The sequence below is a fragment of the Oncorhynchus keta genome, chromosome 23 (assembly GCF_023373465.1).
Source record: "Oncorhynchus keta strain PuntledgeMale-10-30-2019 chromosome 23, Oket_V2, whole genome shotgun sequence".
NCBI classification, from domain to species: domain Eukaryota; kingdom Metazoa; phylum Chordata; class Actinopteri; order Salmoniformes; family Salmonidae; genus Oncorhynchus; species Oncorhynchus keta.
In genome coordinates this window covers 24,116,178-24,133,740 of record NC_068443.1, presented here as the reverse complement: position 1 = coordinate 24,133,740, position 17,563 = coordinate 24,116,178, and the positions used below count along the sequence as shown (strand labels likewise).

The 17,563-nt window shown below is 41.6% G+C and overlaps 1 protein-coding gene across 10 annotated transcripts in view; it reads left to right on the top strand.

The window, feature by feature from the left end:
• The window catches only part of LOC118402032 (5'-AMP-activated protein kinase subunit gamma-2-like), a 43,657-nt gene extending 26,094 nt beyond the window's left edge, over positions 1-17,563 (top strand). For 5 of the 10 annotated variants that reach the window (XM_035799853.2, XM_035799851.2, XM_035799854.2 and 2 more), the window contains 13 exons: positions 8,093-8,319; positions 10,320-10,380; positions 11,197-11,303; positions 11,720-11,801; positions 12,417-12,475; positions 12,590-12,635; positions 12,719-12,773; positions 12,902-13,028; positions 13,894-14,059; positions 14,173-14,210; positions 14,328-14,474; positions 14,772-14,865; positions 15,334-15,654. In XM_035799853.2, the coding sequence (XP_035655746.1) occupies positions 8,093-8,319; positions 10,320-10,380; positions 11,197-11,303; positions 11,720-11,801; positions 12,417-12,475; positions 12,590-12,635; positions 12,719-12,773; positions 12,902-13,028; positions 13,894-14,059; positions 14,173-14,210; positions 14,328-14,474; positions 14,772-14,865; positions 15,334-15,383 (1,259 nt within the window). In that variant the 3' untranslated portion in view covers positions 15,384-15,654. The other 5 variants (XR_004829419.2, XM_052476895.1, XR_004829420.2 and 2 more) reach the window with 5 other exon arrangements.

Genomic DNA, 17,563 nt, shown 5'->3' with positions numbered 1-17,563 from the left:
CTCCGAGGACCCTTGGATATGGTGCTACAGCCCCAGCAGCTTACTCCAGACGCTGCTTGCTATGACCAGGTAGGCCATCTCCATGACTTGAGAGCTCTTGTCTCAAAGAACATGATCCAGGCTCGACTCAAGCAGAAGAGAAATTATGATAAGAACAGACGAGACATGCAGTTCCAGCTTCGTGATCGGGTGTGGCTTCGCTCTCATCCTTACTCGAAAGCTGAACAATTCTTCTCGGCCAAGCTCGCTCCTAAATGGCAAGGACCATATAGGATTGTGGAGCAGATGGGCCCTTTGAACTACCGAGTGGTGAAAGAGGACACGGGTGAAGATATGCGCATTGTCCATGTCTCACGCCTTAAGGCCTGTTACCCCTCGGCTGAGGAATTGAGGTGATTGAGCGCCGCAAGGTCCTGGATATCTTTGAAGAGGATAGTGAGGATACTTTTCTCGGATTCCCAGACCCAGAAGTCTCGCACCTTAAGGCCTGTGACTCCTCAGCTGAGGAGCGTGAGCTCCAAAAAGTAATGAATATTTTTGTAGAGGAAAGTGATGAGGAGACCTTTCTCGGTTTCCCGACCAAGATGTGCCTTCCAGGGCAATGGTCGGCTTTTTCCAGGGAGGGGTGTGTGACGGCCCTGAATTTTTCTGAACCGTCTCAGTGCAGCTCCTTCCAATAGGGCGCGTTCCCTTTAATTCCCAATTAAATAGCCAGCATCAGCTGCGCGAAAGGGGGTTGTGATGGAGACGTGCATGAGGATGTGTTCAACCCTCAGTTCCGAAGCTTCTCTATTCCGTTTGTTTTGTTGCCGTTAAACGTGTGTTTTGTAGCCTAAGAGAGTTTACCCAGGATCGGATCCACTCTTCGCGTCCCTGGACTACACCTCTCCGTTCTTCGTGGCCTTTCTCCGCTGGAGATCTATTGGCGGATTGGATTGTCTGACTGACCGACTGACTACCACCTTTTTGTATACGGTATTTCATTTGTTTGGATGTGATGTATACTGTGATTTGTGTAGTTAGTGGTAGTTGAGGACTTAATTAAGAGTTGATCCGCTTTAAGGTTCTGTGGTAAAGTAATTGTTATATTGATTGTATGTTTAATACTGGGTTTACGCTACACGGAATGAACGGACAAACATCGCGTGACAAAAGTCACTTGAGTTCACTGAACTCCTTTACCGGGCAGGACTCTTTTTAGGCCCGAGGTACAGGACATTTCTGGAGGAACCAGAACTCATTGTGATATTATTATATGTGTGTGTGTAATCATTGTTGTTGATAATACAACCCACGCAACAGAATATAGTTGTTTTTGAAGTTCTTTTCAATGTTTTAAGGGTTTATGAAAAGTTTATTTCCATCCTGACTTTTACATACGTCCTTTGTATTGGTGTAGACTTGACGGACCAGATGGGACTCATTCCCACCCAAACTAAAAGGAGAAACTAATGTTTTCTCTGGTAGGCACAACCTACCTGGCACCCCTATAAATAATAACCTCAAGTCAAAACCGTTACACCCTGTGTAGGGTGCTGTCTTTTGGATGGGACGTTAAACGGGGTGTCCTGACTCTCTGTGGTCACCAAAGATCTCATGGCATGTATTGTAAGAGTAGGGGTGTTAATTCCGGTGCCCTGGCTAAATTCCTAATCTGGTCTTCATACTATCACGGTCACCTAATCATCCCCAGTTTACAATTGGCCTGTTCACTCCCCCCACCCCCCCTCTCCCCTGTAACTATTCCCCAGGTTGTTGCTGTAAATGAGAATATGTTCTCAGTCAACTTACCTGGTAAAATAAGGGTTCAATAAAAATAATTTAAAAAATAATTTAAAAAAAAAATATATATATATATAGTTTCTAGAACTGCAGTATATAGTTTCTAGAACTGCAAGACCATTGTGTCCAATTGAGGTCAAACATGCTTTTGGGCCGATTGACTTCAAATTTCATATGCCAGGTCATGACGGTCCCCCGGTCACATGTATCATTTGGGAAGATTCAACCCTCTTAATCCTTCGAAATGGCCCCTACAACCCCCAATGAAGTCAATTATTTTATCACAGGAAATTCAATGACTCTCTTTAAGGGACTCTCTTTAACAATACCCTGAGTTTCAAGTCTTTGCGTTTAAGAATTTACCATTCTACAGAGGATGGAACATGGAAGACAGTGTTTTTGTGTAACTGCAGGGAGAGAATGATCATGTTGAGGATGAATTAAGCCACTTCCTATTAACACAGGGCATCGCTATAAGGTCACAATGGGGTATGTTAGCTAGCTATATCACAGTCCACTGAGCATCATGGTTATGTAAGCAGTGTAGGGGATGATTTTCTATGGAAGAAAGGCCTTGTTCTCTGTGGGACCAAGTTTTCACTGTGAAGAGTTCATTTGACATGGTCAGGTGTAGGCTTGCGTTCATCGGGAGCATCTGCTGAATGATCCCATACTTGAATTGTATTTCTAGCCTCAACCGTTTTGCCAATGTCACTCAAAAGCACCTTAACTCCGCTTCAAGTGAGGCATACCTTTCTGCCATGTAGTGTTAATAATTGTTAATTGAGTTAGAGTTATGTCAATTTAGATTGAAACCTAAACCTAGATTCAAGTCCTCATCCCGGCTCAACCGGTTCTTAACTGACTTGCATTGTTAAATAACGGTTAAAACAAATATAATAATATATCTCCCTAACCCTGGCCTTTTCTCAATTAGATTTGCTCACCTGCTTCCTTTCTAATCCGTCCTCTCTAGCCTCCTTTTGGAAAAGGTCAAAGTTAATCGAGGAGTGAACATGGATGGAAATGCACTTCCCCACTCGCATGTCATCAGGCAAATGTCCTTTTATAGGGGTGGATCCCAAAATAAATGTGTAAAGTGATCAAAACAAATTAAGTTAGTTTTGAAAGAGACATTTTAGAGAGAAACCAATAATTAGCATATTGATTTTAAACGTGTGCATGTTTTTCTCTGACAAAACAAAAGCTGATTCAAAGGGTGTGTGGCAGATTTCAAAACTCTGATACACATGAGCAACCTCGATGAAAGGCTATCAAGGAGGGGAGAGACAAAAAACGTATCCAGAACGCTGCAGCCCCTCTGGTTTTCCACCTTCCCAAGTTCTCTCATGTCACCCCACTCCTTTGTACACTCCACTGGCTTCCAGTTGAAGCTCGCATCCACTACAAGACCATGGTACTTACCTACGAAATAGCAAGAGGAACTGCCCCTCCCTACCTTCAAGCTATGCTCAAACCCTACACCCCGAGCACTCCATTCTGCCACCTCAGAACTCTTGGCCCTCCCACTCCTTTGAGAGAGCAGCTCCCACCCAGCCCAGTCCAAGCTGTTCTCTGTCCTGGCACCCCAATAATGGAACCAGCTTCCGCTTGAAGCTAGGACATCTTCTGAAAACATCTGAAACCCTACCTCTACAAACATCATCTTAAATAATCCTCCTCCTCAACTTGGCTGAATCCTAACCTTAACTTTAACTTCTTGTTCACATCCCACCTCAACCCTAACCCTATGGCTTGAGTTAGGGCTGAGCCGGTATGTGAACATGAACTTAACCCTGTCTGTCTGTGTCTGTCTGTCTGAGAGGTGGAGGTTGAAGAGCGGAGGGGGAGAGAGAGAGGCAGGGAGGGAGTGAGAAATAAGGGAAGGAGGGTGGATGAAGAGTAAGTAGAAGGAGCGATAGGGCGGGAGAGAGGGGATTAGAGAATAGAGAGAACAGCTATCTGTCTGAGTTTATGCCAGTCTTTTCACCAATTTTGCCTTGAATGCAATGTATTGACTTGTGCATCAATACCCTTGATGCATATCTATGCCTCCAGTATTCTTGATGAATTTCAATTTTGATATGCATTTTTTTGCATTGATTGCAATGTATTAACTTGTGCATCATGATGCATATCTTTTTGCAAAAGCATCACAGACTGATTATCAATGACATCATGTTGCAATGGGTCATCATGCTTGGGATGTTATGGATGGTGGCTTTTGGGAAATCTTACTGGATGCTTGGGGTGTTACAGACAGTGACTTTGAGTGACACTTTGCCATGAACTGCTCCGGATTTTAGCCCCAGTCTGACATGGGAACATTGGAGGAAGGGGTTATGGCCCCAGCTGTCATAATGATGTAAGCCCATATGTAACAATAATTATTCCTAATTTGTTGGGTGCTTCTATTTGTCCTATTTTTAGATGCATGTGTGAATTGGAAATGTGTTGTTTTTTTGCATATCCCCACTCCCGAGACACCCTTGGAAAGTGGGGTCACGGCCATTCTCAATGGCGATTCTAGAGCCATTAGGGTGAAGTGCATTGCTCATGGGCACATCGATAGATGTTTCACTTTGTTGGCCCTGGGATTCGAACTAGCGACCTTTTCAGTTACTGGCCCAACGCTCTAACAGCTAGTCTAACTGTGAAGCCATATAGTGCTATGTTTAGTTGGTCTGGTCCCATACTGTATGTTCTGTTGCCAAGTCTTCTATGGTTACAGCATGACCCCCCGTTCAGGGTTGAAGCTTATTTCTGGAAATTCCAATTCTACACATTTTGTCATGGGGTGCAAAAAAAAACATTTTTGCGGTTTTGAAGCACATTTTCTTGCAATTCTATACATTTTACCATGTATAATGTGTATTCATCTGATATTTGAGTGACTAAAAAATTCCAACAATGTCTATGGGCTAAAAAACCCAAATAAAAAAAAATGTTAGCTGACATGGGCTAGTTGATCTGGACATTTCTGACAAGTTATAAATAGCTCTCTAAGGTAAGCAATGGCTGACATGACAAGAGGAACTGATGATGCACTACCCAATTTCAAAATTGCACCTTGTGCTTTCTACTACTTTCAAGAGTAATTTTAAAGCCAGACTGAATTCCTTTAAATCTTTATTTTTTGTGAACCACTGCTTTAGACGAGGCTGGGTTTAGACTAGCCTAATGTTGAAGCCAAACTGCATTGAGACAAATGCCTTTCTCTTAACACCTAATGGAAAGAACACTGGCCAATATGACTCCGTCACCATTGTGTTTTACCATTGCCCTTTACACACAAAGCTTTTGTGTTTTCTAAATGTAGTGAGAGTAATTTGAAATGTTGATTTTTAGATGTTAGTTTACCATCTGAGAGGCCCGTCTGTAACGTCCAAGGGCCTGTGCTGGTCAATGGACTAGAGATTGACGAACACTGATCTAGATTATTCTAATATCTTCAATATCCCATGTGGTGTATTCCCCCTCCCCTACCTGTGTGTTTGGGTGAGGAGGGCCTCCCTCCCTGCTGTCCCCTGTGTTATATTCTCCTTTGGAATGTGCCACAACAGCATGGCTAAAATAAGACACCAACACGACTGAGAGGGGGCTGGTATTAGCCAGCTAAATGTCAGATAGTGGGGATGGCTGGACTGTGAAGACATGTTTTTGTTTGACATGACGAATGCCCTTGCAGATTTATCCTCTTCAATCAAGTTGACCTTTCTTTAGTTTAGATGGTATATCGGTTTACTATTTACTTTTGATGGTTTGAATGTTACTGGCATTTAGTATTCAGTCCCTTCTTTATTTTACAATTGTATTTGAATCTATGTAGAGGGAGAAGCCAGTGTGTGCGCTGTGTGATTCGCTCTTAAGTCTCTAAGCAGCCATTTTATTTAACTGTTTATTTATGTTTGTACTATGACATGGAACCGTGGAAGTGGTTGGTTTGTCAGATCAAAGATTTACTCTAACATTTTAGATTTGATTTGTTTATTTCCAAAATGCTTTATCCACCGATGTTTCACACTTGTGTTCATTTCATCAGAAATAAATGCTTTTTGTATGTGTAAAATATCACTGTCTACAGATTTTTTAAATTCATATATTTTAGATATGTATTACGTTTGGTTTTGTTGCAAAACACTATCCATTGTTTAGCTGGAATGGTCGGTTCCTGTATAATATTTAACATAGAATTCTAATACATCACAAATCTAACCTTGTGCTATAGTGTTTGGTTAAAGTTTGGCCTCAATCACATTTGATTGTGGTGAAGCTTGCCACCTCAGAGGTGTTTTGAAACTAAATGTGACAGTTTCATTCAGAGAGACAATCTGGTGATAGGTTAAACCAATCACTGTATATATGAATGGACAATGCCATTGATCACGTGACACCATTCATTTGTGAAGACTCAACAGCGCATGGAAGCCAAATTGAGTTGTTTAAGTTGGGGTCTCATGGAGACAAAACATACGCAGTTTGAGCTACTCTTTGGAGTGACCGTTGCAAGCTCTGTGCTGCCACCTCTCATTTAATAACTTGAATTGAAGACCGACCGGGGTACTGCAGGCTACCATTAGCAACTAAATTATCTACTTCTGTGTGCGATTTAAAAATATATTTTCTTCAAGGACATGCATTTAGTATATTACTAGCAGTTATTTGTACCGTGATTGTTTTAAAAACGGTTTTTATTTATACTAAGATTGACCATGAATATCGCCATTTTCCCATTCATTATAATGGGGGATCCTTTTTTTCTGCTTACACTGCATGTAGTACCACAGTTGGCCTTGAATTTATGAGGGGCAGTCTTTCTCCCCTGGGTTAAACACGTCTGTCATTTAATAACCCATTCCACACGATTAGATGTGGGAAAAACACATCTCTTTCATAAGTTCTTTAAACCAAAAAAGCTAATTACCAACATTTCTGAAAAGGTGTATATATAGCGTTTTGGAATTCAATCAATTCAACTCTCTTCATTTGGGTTCAAGTGATCAATAATCACCTCAGCTGTTATGATAGTGTGCCTTTTTATAAGGCATTCATGGCTTGTGCCTATAGGTGATTGTTTGTTAGATTCGTGAGTGGTGGCTTGAATGTCAAAGTGAAGTATTGCTGATAAGCTACTGGAGGTGAGCAGAGCCCATGAGAGTCCCATGGTGGAGTGTATGAAATGTGAACCAGGCTGTACACATCACCCACGTCACTGGAAGTATGGCCTTAGAAATATGTCAGCACAGCAGGGTGGGCCTGGAGCCGTGTGGGTGTTGTATGTCAACCCGCACCCTGTGCTGGGTCGTGACTGCTGAGGGGCATGTAAGGGTGTCATGTGACTGAGCGACGGCCTCGACCTGACATAGACACTGCCAGAGCAGGAGCCTCCCAGACTCTCGGGCAGCTGTCCAATATAGGATGCTCAGGCTAGATGATATATCACTACTACTACTGTATTATACTGTAGACTAGATATCTGTTCTTTAGGCTGGACAATGGTGTAGTGGTAGCAGTACATGAAGCTAGATAGGGAGGGAGGATAAATATATTCCACTCTACTGCAAGAATATTAGTTTTCTACACATTCATTTGATTGATTTGTTTGAAATCTGAACCAGGTTTGGATTCATTTTTGAGGTATTTGAAGATGTTCTCCGATACTGTTTGGTCGTCCAACCTGTTCCTGACAACCTACATACGGTACAGCCAAATGAGTCTACTGTATTGTCAAAAGACTCACAAGCTTTGCTTACACTGCACTGTAAATATGATCCACTGAAATCAGTTGATTGCTGTGCTTTAGGACAGGACGGGTTGATATTTTCTTGGCAGGTTTCCAGGCCCTGGCAACGCTTAACCCTGCTCTGCTAATGATACATGAGGATACTTAATGATATTGAAATCAATATTATTCTGAAAAGCTCAATCTATTGGGGACCCACTCCACTATTACAGTATTATGTGACAAGCACATACTCTATTGCAATGGAATATCCCAATTAGAAAGGTCACTATTTTAAAAATATTTTAGTTTCACCTTTTATTTAACCAGTTGAGGCCAGTTGAGAACAAGTTCTCATTTACAACTGCAACATGGCCAAGATAAAGCAAAGCAGTGTGACACAACACAGTTACACATGGAATAAACAAATGTACAGTCAATAACACAATATAAATTGAGTAGAGATCACCTGTGAACATAGCAACCGCACTACAGGAGATTTCTCTGGGAACTATGTATACACGACAGGCCTGTGTGGATCAGTGCTAACTGTCAATCGTTCTCTGGTCCTTTGTCTTTCCTCCCCAGTCTCCGGCCTCTCGTCTTCCCCCACCCCACCCAGCACCCCCTGCCTGCACATGCTGTTCCCCCAGGAGGTTCACCAGAGTGCCCCAGAGCGCCTGGAACGCTCCCTCTCATCACCCCCACCAGACACCGGACAGCGCCTTAGCCTGCCAGCCTCTGCCAAGCCCCCCATGTCCTCCTCCTCTCCGATACCCTACGCTTTCCCACTGGCCCAAGCTACCTCACAGCCAGTGAGTGATACCTCCTTACTTCCTACTACACCAACCTCTGGGTTACTGTGTTTGTTAGTGGCAGTGATAATTGACAGTATTTAAGCAATATTTCAGGGTTGCCAAAGAAATGTGGTTTAAGGGGGAAAGCTGGTGTGAGTCTCCTAGACCTATACAGTGGTAAAATATATAAATGACTAGAATTAAGTGATTGTTTCAGCAAAGACTCTTTGTTCAGCTCTAACGTTCAGCTCAGCAGAGTTCAATACTAGCCTAATCAAGATGTTCAGACAGTCAGTGTTTGAACTGATATGTCTGTTATGTTCCCCTCTCCTGTTGGACAGAGACCTTGATTTGATTGATGTGGTATCTTGTTGAAACTAATAATTCAAGTAACTGTGTGTCTGTCTATTTGAGCTATAGAATTCTATCTACCCTGGCAGTGTAAGTCAATATTTCATCACCATCACCATTTTTGTTTATTGCTTATTACACCCAAGGCATCATGATTACAGCCATAAGTCTCTCCCTCGCTCTCTCACACTCTTTTGCTCTCTGTCTTAGTCTCTTATTTATTTATTTCCATCCACACACACCAGGCTCTTATCCAAATCAAAGGAATGTCTCTGCTAAATCCAATCTGGAAGCGTTTTAATGAAACAGCCCTCCATCTCAGATTTACAGCCCCATGTTTATATACAGCACATTCCCTTCCCTGTGGCAGTGCAGCAGCAGTAGAGTGGGATGGGATTCATGCTGATCGCAGGTTAGACAAGCTAGATTTATGACAGTGCAGTAGTGGTTTTGGCTGGAGAATTGCTGTGTCACCATGAGGTATGGGGTGACTGGGGGGTTGGTTAGGTATCCCAGGCGTGAGCTATCAGGGCGGTTTCTTTTACTGCAGTGGGTTGTCAGTGCACTGGTAGGGTCTAATCAAGGGGCTAGGGGAGACTACTAATACAAAAAGATGGTTTTGAATCCTCATATGCTACAAAGAGCACAGTATGGTTCGGCTCATAGAATGTGCCATGATGATGAAGTGCTTTGTAGCATAGGGAAAGAGGCAAATTAACTGCACACTGACTTATTTTGTTATTAGATCATTTTGCTGCAGTACACAACCTCTGCACCATGTCTTAGTCATTGTGCAGTAGCCTACTTCATCCCATTCATCTCTTGCTATTATTATTGTAAATAATTGTCAATGTAAGTAACTATGCATTGTGCAAATTGTTGCATTTTAATGTCCTGCAAAACAGTTATGGGCATAGAAAATGACAAGGAATCCTTGGCTTCTCGCTGCTAGGCAACATAAGGGATTTCCTAATATGGTGAAGAGCCTTGGTCGTTCTGCATGGAGGGTGTGTCTCTCGAGCGTGATCATAATAATAAATGAAACCTTAACGATTTCCGTTTTCGTTCACAATACACACAATGCGCAGAAAAATATCTACTTGAGACGATACACTGCTTTTTAAATTAAAGTATTATTTTGTTTATTTATCCGGACATGTTGCACACTCTGTTTATTTATCCGGACGTGTTGCTCACTCCTCTGTTTTGGTCAGTAGTATGATCCTACTGTAGGCAACGGCTTTATTGACTGCAGCAAAATAGATTTAGGAATGTTCCACTACTACAGTTAAGGGGCGTGTAGTCTAATAATAATGTGCCATTAAAGTTACTGGCAGGCAGAGCTCCGGATATGAATTGCCCACATACAGTAGAAACTTGTACAAGGGCACTTGAATGAGTTGCGTGCAGTGCGTATTGTGCGTATCGGACAGGGCTTGCTTTTCTTTTTGTTGGTTATGCGTAAGGACATTTTAGTCTGTCAGTCTCTCAAGATGTATGATTTTTTCATGGTGGAACGTGCCAGCAGTTATTGAATCTACATTGTTTTTTCGTCCACACTTTGGCAAACGGCGAGCTGTTGTGCGCCTGCAGCGCGCGACTGCTCTGATATTGGTGTGCCAGATTTGGAGCGCGTTCTTGACCCCCTCTGCCTCTTATTCTTACAGAATTTCTACGGTTTATTCGAAGGCATGCTGGAGAAACTTGATCTAAACGATGATGGTGTTGGTAAGTAAGTGCATTTTACTGCATTAATAACCCACATTTTGATGTTATTTGATTGTGTTGCCTATAGCCTTTTATTTGACGTTTTTGCAAATTTATTTGGATATAGTTCCAGGCTCAATGGTACCGATTGCTTCTTTGTGAAGTGCTGGTGTGAATTGTAATGTGAATATTAGTTACATTTAAATATATATGAATATATTTTAGTCATTTAGCAGAAGCTCTGGATGACTTAAAGTAGTGAGTGCATACCTTTTTAATACCTTTTCCTACTGGTCCCTCATGGGAATCGAACCACAGCCCTGGCGCTGCAAGCCCATGCTCTACCAACTGAGCCACATGGGACCAGTTACAAGCTATTGAACACCTGTCGCTACATATCATCAAATAATTCATATTTAAGCCCTATTATGCAGGATTTGTTTTGATCATAACCCAATTATTGCCTGATGATAGGCCATAGCAGCTAAGTAAGGGTGCTGAACCCCCAAAAAAAAAAACTTGCAAAAGTAGTGCCTTGGGCCTTTTACTAGTCTGTATTAGTTGACCGATATAGCTGACCGATATAGCTATCTGTAGTGTGCCCCGTTGGTGAAAAGCACTCCCATCCTCAAACATATTCCTGCGGCTATGGATAGCGCAAAGCCTCATGCAGGGGAATCAATCTCAACCCACGGGTGCACTTTGTTAGAATAAGGAATCCCCCCCCCAGCCCCAGACGTGACCTCATTGGTTCAGTATAGAGTATGATGACTTGTGAAATTATTTGATGTACTGTATACACAGTGTGAATATATATTTTTCTACCCATCTTTCCAGCTGCTGAACCAGACAGAGATATTTACATGCGCTTTATGAAGTCCCACTGCTGCTATGACATCGTTCCCACCAGCTCCAAGCTGGTTGTGTTCGACACTGGCCTACAGGTAAGCCCTGCTCACAAGATGTATACATAACTTTGAGAAGCACTAACTAACTTTGACCTAAGTTTGACAGTATCTGTTTATCTAACAGGGTGTGTCCACTGAGGAACATTCTTATGGGTATTGAAGTGCATCCTTGGTCTAAAGGCATTGAAAATTGCATGGTTAATGTTCCATGAGGAGAGCATTACTATTGACTCATAAAAGGTTAAACAGTAATCATAAGGAAGAACAGAAACACTGATGTTTAGGAGCTCAGCCACCTAATCCATTAACCTCATGGTTCCAGTTTCCTTATATGAAACCCATCAAACCAGAACGCTTTATTGTTTTATTTAGGATTTACACTGAACATTTTACAAGATGTGGAATACCATCAATATATTTTTTGGTTCTCAGATTATGATCCCTTTTCACAGGTGAAGAAGGCGTTCTTTGCCTTAGTGGCCAATGGGGTGCGTGCTGCCCCACTATGGGATTCAGAGAAGCAGTGTTTTGTGGGTAAGGCACACCCTTCGTGTAGTATGATTTTCCCATGATGTTATGCAAAGATGCACTGAGTTTGAAGGTAGGCATTGAAATACATCCACAGGTACACCTCCAGTTGACTCAAATGATGTCAATTAGCCTATCAGAAGCTTGCACAAGCTGTTTATAGGCAAAGTCAACTTAGTGTATGTAAACTTCTGATCCACTGGAATTGTGATATAGTGAATTAGAAGTGAAATAATCTGTCTGTAAACAATTGTTGGAAAAATTACTTGTCATGCACAAAGTAGATGTCCTAACCGACTTGCCAAAACTACAGTTTTTCAACAAGAAATTTGTGGTTGAAAAACTAGTTTTAATGACTCCAACATAAGTGTATGTAAACTTCTGACTTCAACTGTACATGCTGGTAGGTAACAATTATCTCCAGATTAAGTACAACATTTGTCACGTTTCTTAAATAAAAAAAAGATTAAAAAAACGATTTGTTGAGATTACTTGTAATAGCCATGGCCAGTGGAGCATGGTTTGTTGGCTAGAGGTCAGTTATCAACCTAATGCTTTATGACGGCTCTATGACAACTGTTAGTTATTCTATTATCTATAGGCATGCATTTCTCATTTCAGGAATGTTGACAATCACAGACTTCATCATCATACTACACAGATACTACAAGTCACCGTTGGTAAGTTTGAGTGGACGAACCGATTTTAGCAAAACATTTGTTTACCATGAAAATTCCTATGTTGGATTTCTGTAGTTTATTCTTTAGATGTCAATATAGTTTTATTGTTTATAGGTGCAAATATATGAGTTGGAAGATCATAAGCTTGAGACATGGAGAGGTATGTAACGAGCTTTGGTTTAAATGATGACATTAAATGACATGTACAGAACATTTAACTCACATTGTTTTGTCTCTCCACAGAAGTATATTTGCAAGAGACATTCAAGCCTTTAGTGAACATATCACCCGAATCAAGGTACGTTCTCATAACATAACAAAGGTTATTATACAGGTAAGAGTGTGTGTATCTGTCTTGAATATACGTGGGTGTGAAGACAATTCCACAATTGTCTTTTCATTTGCGCTTTATGTCCGTCTTTGCAGCATATTTGATGCAGTGTATTCCCTCATTAAAAACAAGATCCACCGGCTGCCTGTCATCGACCCTGTGACGGGGAACCCACTTTACATCCTCACACACAAGAGGATCCTCAAGTTCCTACAGCTCTTTGTAAGTCTAAAACCATGGGCTCGATTTTCAGATGGCGTTAAGGCGGCACTACTGTTAAACGCACGTTAGTTTGTAATTTTGTCATGTGCGCACTGGCGTTTCCCAGCCCTAACACCAGGTTCTGCAATTTACCTAACATCAGCACACTTCCGCCCAGATGGGAGGGGTGGAAATATTTGAGGCGTTTCCTTAAAAACATGATCCAAAGTGCTAATTTCAGGCAGCACTGATAGGGATATTTAAGACCAACTAAAATCTGGTTTTAGCGGTAACACCGTTAGTTATGGTTTGAATTTTGCTCTGGGTCTCAACAGGCTTTTCCTGGTTAAATAAAGGTTAAATAAAAAATGAACTTTTGAAAAGCTTGGATGTGCATAAAACCCTCCAGTTATGGCGTCTAAGTGTATTTAGACATGGCCGATTCTGTAGCTCAGTTGGTAGAGATTTAAAACAAGTTGTTTCATTTGGTTTAGAATTTGATTTGAATTATTCACTCTTTTTAGGCCTTATCAATAATTAATTTGATATTGCTTATTGACTACATTTGGCATGTCCATCCTCCGCCATTAGGCATTTTACAGTAGGCATAGCCCCTATATCAGTGTGATAATGATATGTATATATTTCCACATTGAAGCCATGCAATTACTTAGAACAAGGTGGACTGTAAACAGGTTCAAGTTAACATATTTATAATAGATGGGATAGGTCTACATGTTGTTCGCTTGTTTCTGTAAGCTGTTTAACAAACTATAACGGACTAACATTGGAATTGGAGTTGATTCCAAGGCAAAAAAGTGATCCTCTCTTGTGTTCCAGTCATAGATAGATCGATAGGTGTTATATTTTATCTTATGTGTTCCAGGTGCGTGAGATGCCCAAGCCGGCTTTTATGAAGCAGACTCTCGGAGAGCTGGGCATCGGCACCTACAAGAACATAGCCTTCATCCACCCTGACACACCCATCATCAAGGCCCTGCAGATCTTCGTAGAGAGGAGGGTGTCTGCCCTGCCTGTTGTGGACGTATCTGGTACGTGTTACTGTAAAACACTTTGTGACAACTGTTGTTAAAATATACTTCATAGGTACATTTGACTGATTGAGATTCAGCTCAACTCTGGTTATGTTTCAATCTCATCACAGGGAAAGTGGTGGATATTTACTCCAAATTTGATGTCATAGTAAGTTATGATTTTCAAAATACAGCTTGGTAATCCTGTTACTTCCCCCTCAAAAAATATATTGTGTGAATGTTTTCCTTTTAAAAAGCCATGAGTGTCTGTGTATCATGTGTATAGAACCTGGCAGCAGAGAAGACTTATAATAACCTGGACATCACAGTGACCCAGGCTCTGAGGCATCGCTGCCAGTACTTTGAGGGGGTCATGCAATGCCACAAGCTGGATACACTGGAGACCATTGTGGACAAGATTGTCAAAGCAGAGGTGTGTTCAAACACATACATACAACACAACAATAACACGTAAACTCAACAGAGACACAAAATGCTCACTGTCCCTAAGGATTCACATCCGGCCGTGATTGAGAGTCCCATAGGGCGGTGCACAATTGTCCCAGCGCCGTCCGGGATTTGGCCGGGGTAGGCCGTCATTGTAAATAAGAATTTGTTCTTAACTGATATAGTTAAAGGTTAAAAAAAAGTATGTGTGTGTGTCTCTTTGTACGTGTGTCCCTATATATGTGTGTGTGTGTGTGTGTGTGTGTGTGTGTGTGTGTGCCAGGTCCACCGGCTGGTAGTGGTTGATGATCGCTCGGCCATCGAGGGCATCATCTCCCTGTCTGACATTCTGCAGGCCCTGGTGCTCAGCCCAGCAGGTATAGATGCTCAGCATTCCTAACCCCCTCCTAATACGACTCTTGGACCCTGAGCTCCCTCCCCACCCTGCCCTGTCCTGCCCTGCCTCGCCCTCCTCACACAGGTAGGACACAAACACACACTCAGGCATTTGCTGGTTGGCTCCCACATGCGGATGGCATGGGCTTGATGCCAGGCTGCCTGTGCCCTTGAGCCATCCTGTATGCCAGCTCGTGACAGTTTGGTGTGGGCTTGGCTGTGTGTCTGTGTCCTGACTCAGGACCATGTCCTTTCCTCTCGTGCTACCATCAGATTCTAATAGAATGTTCATGTCAACGTCTTACTTGACATTATGCTTGGTAGCCTTTCTTTGTTGTCTTGGTATTTTGTCTGTCTGCTTATAGTTTTGAATAATGAAGAAGAATGATGTAACATAAAGAATGTAGAATAATGTAAGATAATGAGTTTGCATGTTTGTTTTTTGGTAGGAAATGCCTTTGCTGGTGCAGTCATAATGCATTTAGAAATTGCATTTTGAATTGGCTGGTGCATCAGTTCCCAGATTTGAAAACTGCAGTGAGCAGACTCATCAACTCCGATGTGAGCGTGAAAGAAACATGAAGCATCTTGCACAACTATCTCCCTGATGCAAATAAGCCTACTATTGTTTATGTTGGACATGAACCTCGTCCTAGATCTGTCGCTATAGCCAACACCTATGGTCATTATAATGCCAGCACAAACAGATCTGGGACCAGGCTAGTGGGATGTATTCTTGTGTCCTTACTTCACATGTCTATTCTTCCCTCCCCTAGATGCCTGCAGAGAGGAGGGCCTCCTGGAGTGAGACGGGGGGCTACTGCTGCTGGAATCACAGAGGCTGTCCTACAATATATAACTTGTATTTTACAGGTAGCTGCCAAGATAAAGGAAACACTTGAGTAAATTAGGGATACAAAGTCTATTGAAAGCAGGTGCTTCTAAACAGGTGTGATTCCTGAGTTAATTAAGCAGTTGACATCCCATCATGCTTTGGGTCATGTATAAAAATGCACAGTTGCCCATTATTTTCTTACCGTGGCTAAAATAAGAGATCTCAGTGACTTTGAGAGAGTGGTCTCAAAGGAACATAGAGGGTTTAAAGTGGGTGTGTGTCTCCAGTGACTAGATCTCAACCCAATTGAACACTTATGGGAGATTCTGGAGTGGTGCCTGAGACAGTGCTTTCCACAACCATTAACAAAACACCAAATGATGGAATTTCTCTTGGAAAAATCCCTTCTATATAATTCCAGACACTTGAAGTGTGCATTGAAGCTATTCTGGCAGCTCGTGGTGGCCCAATGCCCTATTAATATATTGGTGTTTCCTTTATTTGGACAGTTACCTTTACGTCCAAAGCCCTTCATATTGATGCACTAGACTTTGAAACCAAAGGGCTGGGCTGGATTGGACTGCTACTGGGGGGTAAATGGCTTTAATACTGGAGGACCAGCATCTCTCTGTCTGAATGGAACTGGACTTGATTCACTGTGGGGCTGAGCCAGTCTGAACTGTGGTTATGTATGTATATGAGGGCTATATACGTTTTGGTGTTTGTCTCAGTATCATGCTGCTCTGTCGTGTTAACAGTGCCTAGTCACTGGATTGTTTCAAACCATCAATGAACAAGTAGATTGACAGATATTGCCAAGGCATCTTACTTGTTGATACACACAAGCATGTGTCTAAGTTCCCCACGGGAAAAAATAACCTGTTTGTATAGGTGGAGCTGCAATGTACTGGACCACTAAAAGTGATGGTTGAGTAAATAACGTCAGTCTATATTCTATGCTGTCAAACACAGACCATTTAGACAATATAATTGCATTCTTCATTTTAGTATCAAATGTGGCCATATTATAGCATGTTCTATGATAAGCCACATGTTGCTATAATGAGTTGTTGTCCACACCCCTTTTAGGGGCTATATGCAGTCTCTCTGTCCAATCCTTAGTCACAGTGCCTTTTGCTTGCCCTGCCCCTGACCATGGAAGCAAACGCCATTCTCTAACCATAATACATCAAAACGAAGTGTTCTTGAAGAATAAGCAAGATCTTGTCAAAAATGTGTTCTCATTTAACCTGAAGGAGAAATTGCAGGTGTTCATGCTTTATCTGGTTATGATTGGAGGGGTTTTGTTTGTATATGAGTAACATGCTGTGAAGAGAGACAGAACAGGAAAAAGGCTTTATTTTTTGGATATATATATATATATTTTGTATTCATTCTCGATGACACTTGGGTTGAGATTTAGAGCCATTTATTTTGTCCGCTTTATGCACTTGAGACATGGATCACTTCCATCTACAACATCTATAAATCAAAATGGTGGATTCTGAACTGCTCTTGACCAGACTCCTGTGCTGTGGCCAGAGAACACACCTCTGACAACTCATCTCTATTGTTTCACTGTAAATAAGAAAGTTTTCAGGAAATGTGCCAGAGAAAGCTTTATTTTTATGTAACTTTAAAGAAATCATGTTAAAATAACTGCAGTTTTAATATTATTTTTGTAAATATATTGTGGCAAAATGAGCCAATATAAATAAAGATAATTTCTATTCAGAACAAGATGTACATGTGCAAGCATGAGAAACGACACTATAACAGTTGTGAATGTTCTTTACTTTTCTATTTTTCTGCATGCAGAAAAATAAACGATGACACTGAATGTA